Raw genomic sequence first — 17,626 nt, forward strand, 5'->3', positions numbered from 1 at the left:
AAGGTGGTAAATTGCTGGGAGAAGATTTTTTTCTTTTCTTGTGCTAATCAAGCTATGCTGAAAACGAAAATGAAAGTAAAGCTGGGAGGCAGAGGCAGATTTCTTTTCCTTGTTTTCCTCACCAAAAAAGGTAGGAGTGTCTTATACTCCGAAAAATATGGTAAATAAGTATCCTGCAGTACTCAGATTGCTACTGTGGCATCTGAGGTTTGCAACAATACTCAAGAGGGTTTTTTGTTGTTGGTTTAAGAGATGGGGGGAGAACTAAACCCGTTCCACCCTGGACATCACTCTCTTTCACCCTTAAGAAGCTGACAATGGCAAACCATTTCTGCAATCTTGACAAGAAAGCTGCAGGAACTTCTCTAGACAGAACCAGGAGTCAGTACTGACTCAAAAGCGCTTCGCTCTCAAAAGTACACTGTGCCATGCAAATGCAATAATTTTCAAGTAAAAGTTGTCACCAAAGGTGTTGGTTACCACCTTTAAAGCGCTCTATGGCTTAGGACCTGGGTATGTACGAGATCGCCTTCTGCCTCCCACTGGCCAATACACTCCCACAGAGAGGGACTCCTCAGGGTGCCGTTGGCCAAACAATGCCGACTGGCGACACCCAGGGGGAGAGCCTTCTCTGTGGGGGCACCTGCCCTCTGGAATGACCTGCCCCTGGAGGTTCGTATGATCCCCGACCTTCGCACCTTTCGCCGTGCCCTTAAGACCCTGTTGTTCCAACAGGCCGGGCTGGCTTAGAATATGAATTTTAAATGAATTTTAATTAGGGTTGTTTGTTAATTTTTAACTTTGTGGGCCAAATTTAATATAGTCGTTTTAAATTGTTTTAAAATTTTGTGAGTTTATGTGTGTTTTAACATGGCTGTACACCGCGCTGAGTCCTTCGGGAGAAGGGCGGTATAGAAATTTAATAAACTAATTAACTAACTAACCATGAGGAGGCATTCCTGCTTTAAGAAAAGGACAGGACAACTTTTTTTAAGAGTTTGCCATTTACAATTCGTGCAAATACCTGTAACAATGTGTGTAAGAACTGCTGTCCAACTAACAATGTCCACTTTTAAGTCAATTAATAAAACTAATTGGTTAAAGCAATTAATTTATCAAAACAGTAGAGTTCCAATCAAAATGTTTCACGGACCCAGGCAATCTTCAGTTTTCAGATTTATTCTCTGTAATTAGGACTACAAGCACAGTCCTAATGGAGGGACATGGAGGGAACCGGACTTTAGCTGAAAATTAAAGAGAAACTGCCTTCCTTTAATCACCTCCTTTAAAAATATATATATATACAATATCTATGCTACTCAACTCTCTAATGGGCAGTATAGATAGATAGATAGATTTTATTAATTCAGATTCTTAATTAATTTATAGGGGGCTGACATTAAAAAGAAATGGGAAATGGGAAAACAAAGAAAAATACAAAACACAAAGAAATCACAAGCAGACCCAAAGATAAACCCAAAAACAAACCAGAAAAAGTGTCACAGAGCAAAGAACATAGACAAGATTACATCCAGGAACATTTTAAGTCTTTGATTATAACCAATTTAAGAAAAGAGAAAACTTCTTAACTGAATGATTCCAGCAGGGTGGATTTGATTTAAATCAAGCTGATTTAAATCACAATTTAAATCATGATTTAAATCACTAGTAAAAAGGCTTGATTTAAATCAACTCGATTTAAATCATAATTTTTAAAGAGCAACTGTCATCTCTGCTACTCCTTTGATCCACTGTTGACTCACCGATAGTCCTAATGTTGCAGAATATACAACCCCATGCTACGTAACTAAGCTCCATTTCATGCTGAATAAACGAAATTATTTATGTATCTTAAATAGAAAACTATTTTACCATTCGTTTAGCAAGCATTCAAAGTTACGATGGCACTGAGAAAAGTGACTTGTGAGCAGTCCTCACACTTACAACCATTGTAACATTCCTGGGGTCATCTGATCATCACTTGTGACCTTCTGAGCTGACTTACAATAAGCAACAGGGAAAGCTGGGTCCAATAGCCACCATGTGAGTCACTTAATGATGGGGTGATTTACCAAACAACCATGGCAAAATAATAATAATAATAATAATAATAATAATAATAATAATAATAATAATAATAATAATAATAATAATAATAATAATAATAATGGTAAAATCAGACATGACTTGCTTAACAATGGAAGTTCTGGTCCCAGTTGTGGTCTAGAGCTAACCACAGTGTTTGTAGTTACCTATGTTCTATGGCTTCTTTACACATTCATTCCTCATACCATAAATCAGTGTTTCTCAATCTTGGTAGCTTGAAGATGGGTGGACTTCAACTCCCAGAATCCCCCAGCCAGCAGTGCTGGCTGGGGGATTCTGGGAGTTGAAGTCCACCCATCTTCAAGCTACCAAGATTGAGAAACACTGCCATAAATTATGCTGAATCCTCTTTCTTCTTTCTCTGTATATTTAGTTTGATGCTACTATCAGAATTCCTGATGGTACCACTCGAAAATATGGGCAGCTGCTTTCAAACTAGGCTTCTGACTTAATGTTGCTGTTAGACCAGGGGTGTCAAACTCACGTCATCACGGCGCTATCATATGACGTACTGGAACTTTTTTCCCTTTCGCTAAACCAGGCGTGGCCAGCGAATTATTTATTTTATTATTATTATTATTATTATTATTATTATTATTATTATTATTATTATTATTATTATTATTATTATTATTATTATTATTATTTCAATTTGTATGCCGTCCCTCTCCGAAGACTCAGGGCGGCTCACAATGCATTTAAAATCATTATAAAAAACATTTAAGAATTAAAAACATTAAAAACATTAAAACTCATTCACACCATTCATGGCCGGATCGCAAAAGCGAGATCAATGGCCCCAGGCCTGCAGGAAAAGCCAGGTCTTCACCGCTTTTTGGAAGGCCAATAGGGTGGGGATGGTCTGGACCTCAGGAGGTAACTGGTTCGAGAGAGCTGGGGCAGCCACAGAGAAGCCCTCCCCCGCGGGCCTGCCAGCCGGCATTGTTTAGCTGACGGGACCTGGAGGAGACCAACTCTGTGGGATCTTCGGCCTGCATTCAGCCTGCAGGCCGGGAGTTTGATAGCCCCGTCTTAGACAAATCTTTTTTTACAAAAAAACAATACAAAGAATTGCATAACTTCCTCCATTTTAACCTTGGAACCCAAAGAAAAAGGTCTCTACCATCTTTGCAAGTAGTTACTAAAGCTGAAGAAATGAGAAAAAACAGTAAAAATCCTGCTAAGTAGGAACAGGGCAATGCCAAGTAAGAGGAAATATGCAATATGGATTTGAAAATGCAGGCATATATTTGCAAGGGTTGCAATTCTTTTCTCTTTTCAAGTTCACACAGAGTTATCATCTACTCCAGGGATGGTTACTCTTTTTGGTGTCGAGTGCCCAAAGCGCACACGTGCGTGCACGAACCCCCAAAATACAATGTGAGTGCCCCCATGCATGTGCCCTGCCCCACCCCGTGCATGTGCCCCGCCCCCCGATGCCCCATTTTGGCTTCTAGGTTGGTGTGGGCGGCAGAAATGGAGTAGAAAGGTAGGGAGCGCTGGGGGAACCTGTGGAGATCGAGGAAGGCCTCACCCCCCGCATATGCGTGGCAGAAACCCAAAGACCAGCTGGCCGGTGGAGGCGCACGCGCATGCACTATGGAGCTGGGCTAGGGCAATGGCTGGCATGCCCGCAGAGAGGGCTCTGCGTGCCACCTGTGACATGCGTGCTATAGGTTTGCCATCACGGATCTAGTCACTTGCTGCACTTAAATGTCCTGCTTCCCTTTTTCTTGCTCTCCTTTTGCACCCTGCTGTGTCCAATTTCTCCATCATTTCCCAGCTCCAGGTAAGCAACATGGTACTAAAGCAATCCTAAATGATGAGGAACATGCCATAACAGGTGTGCTGGACCCAGGCAAGGTGGCAAAAAAGAAGGGCATTGGTTCTACTATGCTGAAATAAATAAACACTGGAATTTTTTAACACAAGTTGCAAAGAAGCAAACAGAAGTTTTTTTGCGAGTAAAGTTTCATCACAGTCAAACTCCCCAAAATTACAGACGCTAAGCAATTGGAGGGAAGAAAAACAAATTGCAGGGAAAAACAAATCAGCAAGAAAATGAATGGGAAAATTGCAATGCAAATTGCCTTATGTGAAACAGATCTTTATGCAAGTCAAATGCATCTGATGTTAAGTATTGCTAAATATAGTTCATGATGTTGACAGCTTAAGTTACAGTTTTCATATCACTTGCTCTGTTCATATTAAGCGTATTAATTTGAGCACGTCCCACAAGAAAGTGTCTTGTAATAGTGCAATGTCAGTCAAATTATCTAACATTTCATCTTGCTTTGAGATTTCACCAGCTTCCAGAGGCCTCAGATTGGCTAATATGGTAACAAAATGCTGAACTAATCCAAGATGACTTTATCTATACTCTACTTACAAACTTTTGAGTTACAAACTTCGACCAATACCAACAAGCTTGTCAACAACTCCCAACTTAGAAGGTCCCAGAATCTAGGAAAAGGTTATTTTATCTGCACAAAATATGAACTTGCGAACAAAATAGACTTACAAACAGATGCTCAGCACATAACCTATTTGTAAGCAGAGCATTGTCTGTACACTACTAAATCCCTTTTGTCTGTTTGATTGTTTGTAACTTTCAATTGGATGAAACGGTGCATGCTAGGGCAACAATATTTGAATTAACCTACCTCAAAAGCCTCATTTACAGCAGGGGTCCCCAATCCCTGGGCTGTGGCCCACTACCAGGCCTTGAGCCTTTTGGAACCAGGCCGTGAAAGTGATGGGCAAGCGCAGATGTGTGTTTGCCAACCGCTCGTGTGGAACCATCCCCTACCCCTACCCCTGTCTGCAAAGTCAAAAAAGTTGGGGACTGAAATCTAGGAAAGTTGTGGCCACTTCAGTGTTGCCACGGTCACCCAGTCAAGTAATAAACATTTCCAATGCTTTCTGCCAGCTTTCTACAAGGAAAGTAAGTCTGTGGGAAAGCTGGTAGGAAGATAGAGATTGCTCCCACTCTCTCATGCTTTTCTGTCTGCTCCTGGTCATTCTGTTTTTCTGCTTGGGTATTAGGTATTCAAATATCTCTGAAATGGTGACCCAACGGTTCAATCAACTTTAAATCGATCTTTAAAGCAACTTTAAAGGTTAAATCAATCTCCCTCAATTGGTGCTCTTTGAATGTATTGGAATTATAGCAATTAACTCCTCTGTAAGGAACCAAATTGTTGAAGACAAGCTGAAGGTTTTTGGAATTTAGATAAAGGTCTATCTTTACAAAATATATCTAAAGCACAAAGGAAATATGGGATTGGTGAATGTCTCCCACCCAGTACACATTCCCAAAATTCATCAATTTGTGCTTGTTCATCACTTAATTGATTTAAAGTCATTTATCTCCAGAACAATTCTGAGTGGTATACACCTGCACGGATACAAATTTAAACAGTTTGTCATACAGAGGATTGATGTTACTGAATAATAATGGGTACAAGCATACAGTGCTTTACAGTCCTCTCGAAGTGTTTACAGAGTCAGCATATTGCCCCTAACAATAAGGGTCCTCATTTTACTGACCTTAAAAGGATGGAAGGCTGAGTCGACACTGAGCAGGTCAGGATCGAACTCCTGGCTATGGGCAGAGTCAGCCTGCAATACTGCATTCTAACATTGCGTCACCATGGCTTAACATATTTCAATATATTAAAGGATGGCAATGTGAATTTGGGGAAGGGGGCCGAGTGAGAGCTCTAGGCCAGTGATAGCGAACCTTTTCGGCACCGGAAAGGGAGAGCTTCGCATGCGCGCACTCATCAGCACCACAACCAGGAAGAGGAGCTGCCCAGTTTCTCTTCCAGTTTCCTGCGTGTGCATGCACGCTGGCCAGCAAGTCTTCCGATTACTGTTGCGCATGCTCACGCACCAATCAGCTGGTGGCCCACATGCTTCCAGCCCCAGAGGAGGAATCCGCAGTTCTGCATTGGGGAAAGGAAGTGTTTATCTTGAACTTTTGAGATGGGAGAGGCCAGAATGAGGGGCAGCATCAATGAGAATTCTCCCTGCTTGAGCGTCATCGGTCTCCGGGCAGAGTCCTTTGGGACTTCACCTGAAGGAGGAGAGACAGTTCTGCAGAGAGAGAGAAGCGGAGAAAGTGGCAGGGCGGAATCTTGGCCTGAATAACCAACTTGGGCTTCTTCTCTGCGCGGAACTCTCTCCTCCAGTGGGTGAAGTCAAGGGAGACTCTGCCCGGAGACCAATGACGCTGCAGTAGGGAGAATTCCAATTGGTCCTCCTTCTTTCTGGACACACCCAATTCTGAAGTTTGAGAAAGCCCCATTCCCAGGTCACAGAACAGCTCTTCCGATTTCCAGCACTGCTGCACACACAAAGGCCAGCTGATCGGTGTATGTGTGCCAAAAACCCAGAAGAGGAACGGGCAACACCGCGCGTGCCAGGCGACATGGCTCCATGTACCACTTTGGGCATGCGTGCCATAGGTTCGCCATCACGGCTATAGGCATTCCATACCTTCTCTCATGAGTGCAAAAGCAGAGAACTGAGTAGACAAAAAAATCAAAGGCTTATGATAGGAAACCGGGGGGGGGGGGGAGATTTTGGTAGCTAACATCTTGTAGGAATGTAAGCCTGTAGTTACATACCAGGCCTAGGTGCTCTGCTACAATTATAGCACTATGTGCAAAACGAAGGCTGAGTACCTAAATCCATGATGGTGAACCTATGGCACTCATGTTGGAAGTGGCACGCAGAGCCATCTCTCCGGGCACGCGGAGCCATCAGCCATTATTCTTCTGGCATGCCAGCCAGCTAGTCTTCACGCACGCGGGAGTGCCAGAAATCGAAAGAGCAGTCGGCTGGTGCACATGCTGTGAAGATGATCTTCCTGTTTCTGGTGTGTGCATGTGCGCTGGCCACCTGGTCTGGTTTCTGGCATGCATGCACGCACGAAGAACAGCTCACGTGCCCAAAGGCGCAGAGATGGGATCCTGGCGGTTGCTTCTTGGGGACGCAGAGCTGTCAGCCAGGACTGGCAGGCCGGGGCTTCCCTCCGTCCCTGCCCAAGCGGGCTTCTTGCATGGCCCTAGCCTTCCAGCTCATGATGGCGTGCGTCCGTGGTCCGGAGCGCCTGGCCGGCTCAGGACCCCAGAAGAACAGCAGCAGCAGCGCTGCTTGTTCTCGTTGGCAGGCAAAAGGCGGTGTGGTTCTCCTCCAGAATCCTGGCTGCAAGCGGCAGGGTAAGAACTGCTGCACAACCCCCAGCCCCAGAAGAGTAGCAGGGGCAGGGCTGCTTGTTCTTGGTGGCTGGTGAGGGGTTAGCGGCGGTTCTCCCCCAGAATCCTGGCCACAAGAGCCAGGGTGGGAACTGCTGTGCAGTCCCACAGCCCCAGAAGAGCTGCTTGTTGTCGATGGCGGGCGAGGGTGGGGGGTGGCGGTTCTCCTCCAGAATCCTGGCCTCAAGAGACAAGATGAGAACTGCTACACAGCCCCTGCTGCTCTTCTAGGCCCAAAACAAGCCACGTGGGAGGGCGGCGTGCATGCACAGGGCGCTGTGCATTCACAGAGGAGCATGGGCGTGTCACACACACGCGCAAGGGTCACGCATGCTTGCGTAGGGGGTGGGGGAGCATGGGGGGGTCATATGCTCAGGCACGCACAGGGGCAATTGCATTATGGGTGTGGGCAGGGGCCGCAACCCCCCCCCCGTGCTCCCCCCTCTTTTGGCACGTGACGGCAAAAAGTTTAGCCATTACTGACCTAGATTATAATTTGAACAGCTTGTTGCAGGAATCATATCTGAATTTCCCCCATGAAATTCTCCCATAGTTCAGTCTTCAATTACCCTTAGCAACTTGATTACACCGCTCAGAAATTAACATGAAAGAGATGGATTTCTCCACATCTCCATAAAGTGTGACTTTCTACCCAATGCTAACAACCACTTAAAGGCAAATGAGAATATTCAAACTCATTTTCTAAAACCGACTCATACTTGCTATGAGTAAATGTTCTAGTACCGTGATAACGAACCTACGGCACGCAAGACATCACCCCAATTCAGCTCCACTGCACCTGCGTACACCTCCTGCCAGCTAGCTGGTCTTTGGGTCTCTGCCGTCCATGCGTGGGGGGGCATGCACACGTGACTGGGGTGCATGCATGCACAGGGCAGGGCGCATGCAGGGAGCACGCACATGTGTGTGGGTGTGGCACATGCGCTGGACCGCGTGCTCCTTGCATCTTGGGGGTTTGGGTGTGCGCGCGCACACACACATGCGCAGATTTTGGGCACTCTGTCCAGAAAAAGTTATCCATCACTGTTCTAGTATATAGTATAGTTCATATGCAAGGATTATTTTTCAGATCCAACAAAACACAGCAAGCCCACCAAAACATAACAAGAACACACCAGATTTACTACAACTACTATCACCACCCATGCGTCAAACTGATTTTTATTTATTAGCATTAAACATTTATTTCCTCACCTGTCCTCCATTATTTCTCTGACTGCAGCAATATTTGGGCCCGTTCCAAGGTGTGTATAATATGGACCCTCATCCTTCTCTATAATTTGTTCTGCAAAAAAAAAAAAGTTTTAAATATCTGTTAAAAATATTGCATGGACATTCAGAAACACTACTTAAAATTCCTTAAATTAAACTGAGTCTCATTTGACTCAGCTTAACTATTCTATTAGCAATAAGCAAGTAGTCCTCGACTTATGACCATTTGTTTGGAATTACAATGATGCTGAAAAAAAGTGACTTATGATGGTCCTCAGATTTATGACTGCTGCAACGTCCCTACAGTCATGTAGTCAAAATTTAGGCACTTGGCAATATGCATGTATTTATGGCAGTTGCAGCATCCTGTGTTGTGACCTTGTGAGAGGGCTCCTGACAAGCCCAGTCAATGGGGGGAACCAAATTCACTTGATGCTGTGCAATTCGCTTAACAACTGTGTCAATTTCCTTAATAATGGCAGCAAAAAGGTCAAAAAATTGGATGTGACTCACTTAATGACCGCATCACTTAGCAACAGAAGTTCTATAGCCCAATTGTGGCCGTAAGTCAAGGACTACCTGTAAAACACTTCTATTACATAAAAACTCATCATTATATAATTTTGGCATTGAAATGCCGGAATGGGATTAGCAACTGAGTCACACTTCAACATGAACAAAGAGAGATTGTACTAACACTATCAACATTGGTTATTAATTTAAAATTGGTAATACTGCCATGTAAGTAAATGCTGCAGGTGGTTGAATTTGTTATTTATCAAAAATACAGTTTTGATTCTTCCTTTCACATTTAAAAAATAAAATAAAATTAGACATTACAGAGTATTATGTTGCCACTGGAATTCAATGTGTTGGCCAATAACATATAGTAAGAGACCCATGGATTAAGGTTTATCTTCAGCATTCATAAATGCTGTTAGTCACAATTTCTGCATAATTCTGAACAAAATAAAAACAATTCCTTTCCTTGTAAGCTGTGGGGGGAAAAAAAGAAAGATAGTTGGGAATTTTATCAGCTCTGATTTCACAAATTGATAAAAGCTCAACATTAACAGGCTTTAAATTTGAAGAAAATTCAAGAAATCCAGATAGTCAAGAAGGTATCTGCGCAGAATCTGGATAAATGTAGAGGATCTTCTTGTTATGGAATAAAACTCATGAATTTCAGCAAGTATAAATCTTTGCAAGTTTCTGGGGAATTCTGACCTGAGGAAAAGAAAGATTTTTAATAGAAGAGAATATCTGTAGCTCAAGGTTGAACTGTGGAATTCTTGGTGCTCTCTGAGCTTTTTTTCCTTACAGATGTTTTATTACCTGACATGATCCGTACAGAAAGACAGAAAAGATTTCAAAATTCAACCATGCAAAAATAAACCACAGGACACTTACCCACACAGTCACAGGTTGGAAAATTACTCTGTCCTTTCTTTGAAGGTGTATCAATTAAATTCTTTGTAGGGGTATCTAAGAATGTCATGGGAGATTCAAGAAAACTACTGAGTGTATTCTTTGTTGGAGAACATCTTAAGTTCCCAGTACCCTGTTGCTTTTCAGTCTCTAAAGTTCTTAATGTTGGAAATGTAGCTTCACTTACATGCTCCACATTTCTAAGAGTGTGCATGGTATCCCCTGGCAAGCCATCATCACCGTTACGGGGGATCAGTTGGAGATTTTGATCCTTTTGTTCCACAGCGTCCTGTGGTTTAGCTTGGCTTTCCTCGCAGATGTCGCCAGCTCTCTGACTGAAGATCTGAGGAAAAGGACGCAGCTGAGGGATATTCATGGTTTGTTGTACCTGAGAATTCTTGCCTTCTTCTGTAAACATCTGCCCGTTTTCACTTCCTTGTTTTATGCAAAAGTCTGTTTTTAACTGAGGAACAGTCAGCAGATTACTAGAAAGCGGGGCTCCACGTTGAAGAGCCCCTGTGACCCCACTCTGGCTGCTGGCGCCTTGTGCATCGCTAAAGCCGGTTGTTTTGAGGGGCTCTGGCACCATTTCACAGCCTAATGGCTTGTTTCTTATTTTGCCTTGTACTGAAGCCGGTAAAGGCCGATGGAATATTATCTGAGTTTTGGGAAGAAATAATACAGCTGGTTTTTGCTGGGATGACAAAGCACTCCGATTCCGCGCCTTCTGTCCTTTGGTTTTGGAAGATTTTTTCCCCAAGGCTGACAGCTTTGCATCTTGTGATGCGATGCGCCCAAGTCTGCGCAGTTTGGAAGGTTTTTTCTGTATGTCCTGCAATTCACTATACTGGCATTCTTGCTGTAGCTGACTTGGTTGGTCTGGTACTACTTGAGGTTTCTTCTTCAATCTTTTGGCCCTCGGTACCGATTTCTCATTCTTCCGAGGTGGCTGCCTTTGCTTGACTAACGAGGAGCTGTAATTGTTCCTCCCAAATACCGATTGTTTCTTCTGCAATAGGCACTGATCCTGCTTATTTTTTGATTGCATATCAGGTGGTAATCGACCGAGAAGGGTTGTTGTTGTCTTCGGATTGGGACTTGTTCTGCTTGATTCAATTATTGCTGCGAGTTGAGTTAACTGGGTGGCTACCTCTTCTTCATCTTGGCTGTGAACCACACCCTTAAATACAGAACCACTTTTAAAATTCAGGTTGTGAACAGCCTTTCCTTCCCATTTGCCAAGCGCCTCTCCTCTGTTCCACCACTGCCTGACGGTACTTGAGTTTTTGGAACATGGCCCGAGAGCAGTTTTATGATGAAGAGGACATTTCTTGGTAGCAATACCTGAATTTCCACCAGACGCTAAAGCAGAGAAAGGTCTGGTGTCTTTTGAGGTGCAATGCAATCTACGCAGTAAGTTAGATGGACCTGGAGATTTACTGGGGAACTCAGAAATAGCACCTTGAGCCTTGTAGAACAAACTCTTAGGGTGGATTCTCCTCTGTGAGGCAGGATGAGAAAAAAGCTGCTGATCTTTTTGCGGGCAAGTCCCTTTTATTACTTTCAGTGCAGATGATTTTAAGGGACAAGGGTTATCCTTTTTGTAACTGTTCAGCAAATGCGACGTCTGCTGCTCTAAACCTTCTGGTTTAGCTGGTGAAGAATGGCCTAAAGGGACCTCTGACAAGCGTGTTAATGCCTCGATAGCTACCACCTGTTCCACAGTTAAATTTCTATTTTTAATCAGAGATAAAAAAGTTGACTGAAGTTGCAAATCTTCAGGTTGGGAATCCTTACTAGGAATATTTGAAGCACCATCATCAAGACAAGCACCCCTTTCAAGCACAGGAGTACAGGGTGGCTTGTCCTGCAAATGTAAAAGTGAAATGGTTTGCAATAGTGAGTTTTCGGCTTCCTGAATGGTGTTTGGGTTTTCTGTCTGGTGGCCTACAACATAGTCCTTCTTTTCTGGAATAGCACCATATGTTCCAGTTGCCAAAGGGTAGATGCTGTTCAGCTGAGCCGCTTCACTCCAGGAGGCACTGGAGTTACTGTGATTGCAGCTGTTGGCCAGCTTTGCAGTAGTATTCACATCTGCTTTTTTCAATGTGCTCACATCTGATTTCAATGATGTGTCACATTCTGCTGGTGAATGCGGTAAGATTTTAATGCCATTTCTAGCTGTATGTGCAAATAACTTGGGGGCCTCATCTATTATGCTGGAAGAATAAACCAGTTTTGCATCCTTTTCAAAATGTGTTAAGTTCTCATCCCCGGTTCCAGCGTTACAGAGATCTCCATTCAAATGGATGTTAAGTGAAGGATTTTCATTGAGCACCCACTTCTCTGTTTCTAAGCCGGCCATACTTCCTTTTTCATTTGTCTGCACATCTTCCCAGGGCAGTGAGTAGTTTGCTTTCAACTTGTATTTTTCACCATGGGCATATGCAACATATTCCACAAGCTCTGCTCTGCAGCCATTTACTAGTTTGCTTTTTAGATCTCCCTGCAAAACAGTACAAATACATTTTAGCAAATGCTGTTCACCACAGGATTTCATAAACATTAGTAGTTCTCATGCACAATAAGTGCAGAAAAAGTGGCAATATCATATGGAAGTTTGCAATGACTACCTGACTAGACTGATCTCAAAGTTAAGTGCTACCCAAGATCAGACTCTAGAACAAGGTACCAACAGTTTCCTCATAAGTAATTTATACTAAAATCAATAGGCCATACAAAAGCAACCACAATATTGACTACCAAAGATTTGTTTGTTTTGTATTTAAAAAGAGACAATACAATAACAACAATTTCAAATAAAAGAAAGAGATGTTTGGTCTAGTAGTTAAATCACCAGGCTAGAAACTGGGAGACCGTGAATTCTAATCACTTTATTTATTTTAAAAATGTAAAAGTAGGATATGAATGAATGAATGAACGAACAAATGAATGAATATACGCTTATCCTTACTTTCTTTTCTCATGGAAAATGCTTAGCTAAATGTGTATCTTTAGGTTAGCCTGGTAGTCCACAATCTGAGGAAAACAATTATTCTGAGACACCAAGTCAGTACTCAGAAAATGCAAAAGAGACAGCATACTTGTACTCTGTACAAATAGAAAACATTGCAGAAATGTTTTCAGCAGCAAGAATAAATCTTTTGAATTGAACCAATGAGTTAGTAATTGGCAGTTTGAAGCTATGGGCTTTTATTTTTGTTTGCTACTTTTGCCAGTTATGGAAAGAAAAACCCTGAATGACGCTTCAAACAAACACAGAGTAATATTTGGCACACTGTATATTATCATGCTTCTATCTAAGTAAGGTGGCCACAGAACAAAACTATTTCTAAACAAACAATTGAGGCATTTACCCTGAATACATAACAAAATTATAGAATTACAGCTCCCCCAAATGAGCTGTTTGTGAGAATGAACTGCATGTATTATTCCCACGTTAAGTTGCAACTATAAGGAATACACACATGACTTGGAAAGAATGCCATTTCATAAACTGGCAATGACCTGGCAACATTAAAATATTGGTTTACAAAATGTTTCTTTTGGTTTTCTATTTTATGTGCCCTCAAAACCACAACAGGGAAAGGAAAGCCCAGCTTGACACTTTCTCCCTCCCTCCCTCCCTCCCCCCCCCCCCTCTCTCTCTCTCTCTCTCTCTCACACACACACACACACACACACGACCTAGGCTTCCTTTATCTTCTTTGACATGCTGCCAAAGACCTAACTGGCAATTATCTTGGCAAAGCCACATGGAAACAGAGTCAAAAACGGAGCTTCAAAGTACAAACCGACATCATCCACAACGTTGCTTCCTGCAAAGGCCCACATGACTTTGCTCTTCCTTTATGTCTTATGGGAGGGGCCAATCATCTCCAAGCCTTACTCCCAAGTCATCCCTTTTGTTTTAACTGTTCGTGCCTTCTGGCAGCTCTGTGCATGAGCACACTAGGAACAGGCTCCCCCTCTGTTCCTCTGCCTCTCTGATGTCCAACTCTGGAGACTCCAGAGTCCGCAAATAACTCCCAGATGGCCCTGGCCCCATCTCTGCCTCCGACGCAGAGCCCTCGTCCAAGCCTTCCCCAGACTCCAAACTGGCCCATGTTCCTCCCCAGCCTCCTCACTGTCCAACTGCTGCCAGCTCCGCAGGCTGCTGGCGGACCACAACAATATAGAAGGAAAACAGCACAAAGTTTCTGTATATTAAAATTTACTGTTTCCGCCCGAAAATAAGACCATCTTATATCTTTTTGAACCCCAAAATAAGTGCTTGGCATTATTTTCTTGGGGGGCTTCGGTCTTATTATTTTGGGGGGTGCTGAGGAAGATGGGGCTCCTCTTGCCATCTTCCCTGATTTCCAGCTCTGTGTTTAAATATTTTCGGGGAGGGTTTATTTTCAGGGGGAGGCTTATTTTAGCACATGCGCTCAAAAGCCCAATTAGGCTTATTATCAGGGGATGTCTTATTTTCAGGGAAACAGGATAATTCATAGGACTGTCTCACAGCAATTCAAGGTTTGTTTCTTATCATGGTCTTCTAGGAAAAAGAGGGTGTTGCGAGTGTATAATTTCTGCAGATTATTAAGAGTAGGTTACTTTGCAAGCACTCTGGGTTTGAGCGCCATCAACATAAATGTAACTGAAACTTCTGAGGCTAATTTGGGTCACAGCATGCCAACTCTATGAATGAAAGCCAACAAGATGACCAACAATTCAAACATGTGTATGTAAGCAGGAGAATCAACAGTCAAAACTATTGTGCAGATGGCCTTAGATTCAGCTCTAATTCCTAATGCAACTTAGGTTAATAATCATTGAAACCATACCGGTTCTTTCAAATAAGACTACGTATTTGGCCCCATCAAAGTACCCTTTCAGTCTTTAGTCTAGTCAGTGGTTGACTTCAATTTCTAGTAGACTTCTATCTGAGCATAACAACAATACTGTTAAGTGAGTCATTCAGTTCGAAAGTTGATATTCTCTCAGGTCTAACCTGAATAGCTTCTGCAAGTGAAACAGGATTTGCAAGAAAGAAGACCAAAAAAACAACAACATAATTCTACACAATCCTGGTTTCCTATTCTGTGAAAATTGGCCCAATGCAAACAGAGAAGGCTATAAGACAGAAGTCAGGTAAAAATTATAAGTATTCATTTTATATGCAACAGCTGCCTGCTCTGTATTACAAAAAGCATTGAGGGCTGTATTAGTGTCCTCTACGTGTGATGGATTTAATAATTCTCAAACAGCTTGGTCAATATATTTAGACAGATGGATTTAGAATAGCTAGCTAGAAAGCTTCATGTACAAATGTACAATTCAATCTCACTTTGATGATTAACAACTTTCAATATACAAATATTTGTATGCTTAGCAGCTTTTAGTTGCGTCTACTTTCTTCAGCAGATAAGTATCTTCTGAATTTCCAAATGAATACATATTGTCCATTCAGAGAAGGCAACAGAAAAGGTAGAGGTTTAACACAGATTTAGTTTTTAAAAAACTCTCCAAATACCTTCCAAATTATTTCTTATGCCCACCAGTGATATTAATGGTAATTAAAAGAGAGATGAGAACATTTCATCAGAACCTGTATCCAAACTCTGTAACAGCTATTGAGAGGTGAAGTCCAAACTAGAAAGCTAACTTTCTCAATCCAGGTAAATACCAGTAGAACTAGATAAAAGTGAATGCAAAATTATGTATGCCTGGAATTTTGCAGGAAACATCTGCAGTGGAATTTTATTTTTACTGGAATGGGATATGACAATTTCCCATTTTTTTCCAGCAAAATCGTTGCAAAAAGTGATCATGTGACTGCAGGATGCTACAAACGGCTGTAAATGCAGCCTCGCTGCTGAGTGCCCAAAGTACAGTCACATGACCATGAAGATGGGGACCATCGGAACTTTGAATCCATTTCGGGAGGTCCCGTTGTAACTTTGAAAGGTCGCTAAGCAACCAGCTGTAAATCGATGACTAACCATACGTAGAAAAACCAAACCTACTTCCCCTTTTAAAAGATTGTTGAAATTCTTCCTCCGAGTCCCGCAGTTAAAGCTCTGGCCCACAAGCATATCATTTCTAACACAGACTACTGTAAACTTCTCTCTTCTTCAGTTGTCATCTTGGTCCCCTTCTTATCAAACATCCCTTAAAAACCCTAAGCTAGCTTTCTGTCCACTCCTGGATTCAATACCTACCTCTGGTCTTACCATCAACCCTTCTCATGGTCTTGGAGAATGTTTATGTTTATGCCTTTGTCTTGCCAATATCTGTGTCCTTCTCTCTACCAACACCAAGTCCCTGCCCAGATCAGCTTTCTTCTCTCTTTTTACTGCTCTATATGTTTGGAATTCTCTCCCAGAATATCTGAAAAAAATTACCTCCTTATTTCTTACATTTTTAAAAAAATCCTGTTATGTGAGTCTTCCGCCACTTGTTCCCATATTCTATTGAAAGCAAGCTTTAGCATATACTCAATTTAAAGAAAGCATTCTTATTTTCACCCTTGAGAAACAGTTTGGTGTAATGGTTAAGGCACCAGAATAGAAACCAGGAGACTGAGTTCTAGTCCCACTTTCAGTATGACAACCAGCTGGGTGTCTTTGGGCCAGTCACTCTCTTTCAACCCATGATATAGGCTTGGGCAACAACCCTGTTGTTACAATCAATGCAACAATACTCAACTGATCTGAAAAAAGTGGACTCTGCACTTGTTGGAAAATGTAAGGAAGGGGAAAAAAATCTTAATTTTTATTTTATTTTTGCCCCTGCCAAGTACTCTCTTTCCCATAGATTAACTTTCACAAAAAGTATGTCCTGAATACAATTAGTATATTATTTGAATGTTCTCTTTCAGTTTATATATATGCATATCCCATACTTTAAAATACCATTAATAAAGAAGAAAATTAGAGTCAGAATATCCCAGCATTTATTTAAACAGTTCTGGGTGTTGCTTGTATATTGCTTGTATTTAAATATCTCAAAATAGGGCGTGCAAGGTTTTGCCCCCCAAATTTGTTTGGCAAGGAAAGAAACGGAGAATTAAATATAAATTATTGCAAAATGCTAAATAAAGAGGAAGGCAAGGATTACCATATTTGAAATTGTACTTTGCAGATTGTTGTTTAGTGTAGATGAAAGAATGAGTGACTTTGAAAAATAGGGGGTTATTAGAATTGGAAGGACACGCTTAAAATTTAGATGGCAATGTTATTTGTGGTATGAAAAAGTTAAGAATGTTAAAAATCATTTTATTACATGTGACATACTTAAAGAGTTTGAAATAGATATAAAACAAGATTTTTTTTCCCTAACATATTTTTATTGTTATCACCCCAGAAAGCATTTTTAGAAGAGAAATGATAGTTAAACATTATGTGGATGAATTGTCTTTCTCTGGAGACTTTTTAAGTTAAAAACAAGAGAACATCTGGAATCGGAAGGTTATATATGTCATCGGTTCTCCTACACCCAGCTAATAGAAAGATTAAAACTTGACAAGAACTATGATTTTCAAATTGGTAAGAATTTGATGTGAAACTGTGTACAAATGATGCTCATATTAT

General features: G+C 41.9%; 1 protein-coding gene across 2 annotated transcripts in view; it reads right to left on the reverse strand.

Moving 5' to 3' along the window:
- TET1 (tet methylcytosine dioxygenase 1) overlaps positions 1–17,626 on the reverse strand; it is a 100,049-nt gene that overhangs the window by 34,395 nt on the left and 48,028 nt on the right. For both annotated transcript variants that reach the window (XM_060682236.2, XM_060682237.2), the window contains 2 exons: positions 10,011–12,534; positions 8,583–8,673 (listed from right to left, as the gene is read on the reverse strand). In XM_060682236.2, coding sequence (XP_060538219.2) covers positions 8,583–8,673; positions 10,011–12,534 — 2,615 coding nt within the window. The remainder of the gene's footprint in view (positions 1–8,582; positions 8,674–10,010; positions 12,535–17,626) is intronic.

The sequence above is a fragment of the Pantherophis guttatus genome, chromosome 6 (assembly GCF_059756535.1).
Source record: "Pantherophis guttatus breed Tessera chromosome 6, ASM5975653v1, whole genome shotgun sequence".
Lineage (NCBI taxonomy): Eukaryota > Metazoa > Chordata > Lepidosauria > Squamata > Colubridae > Pantherophis > Pantherophis guttatus.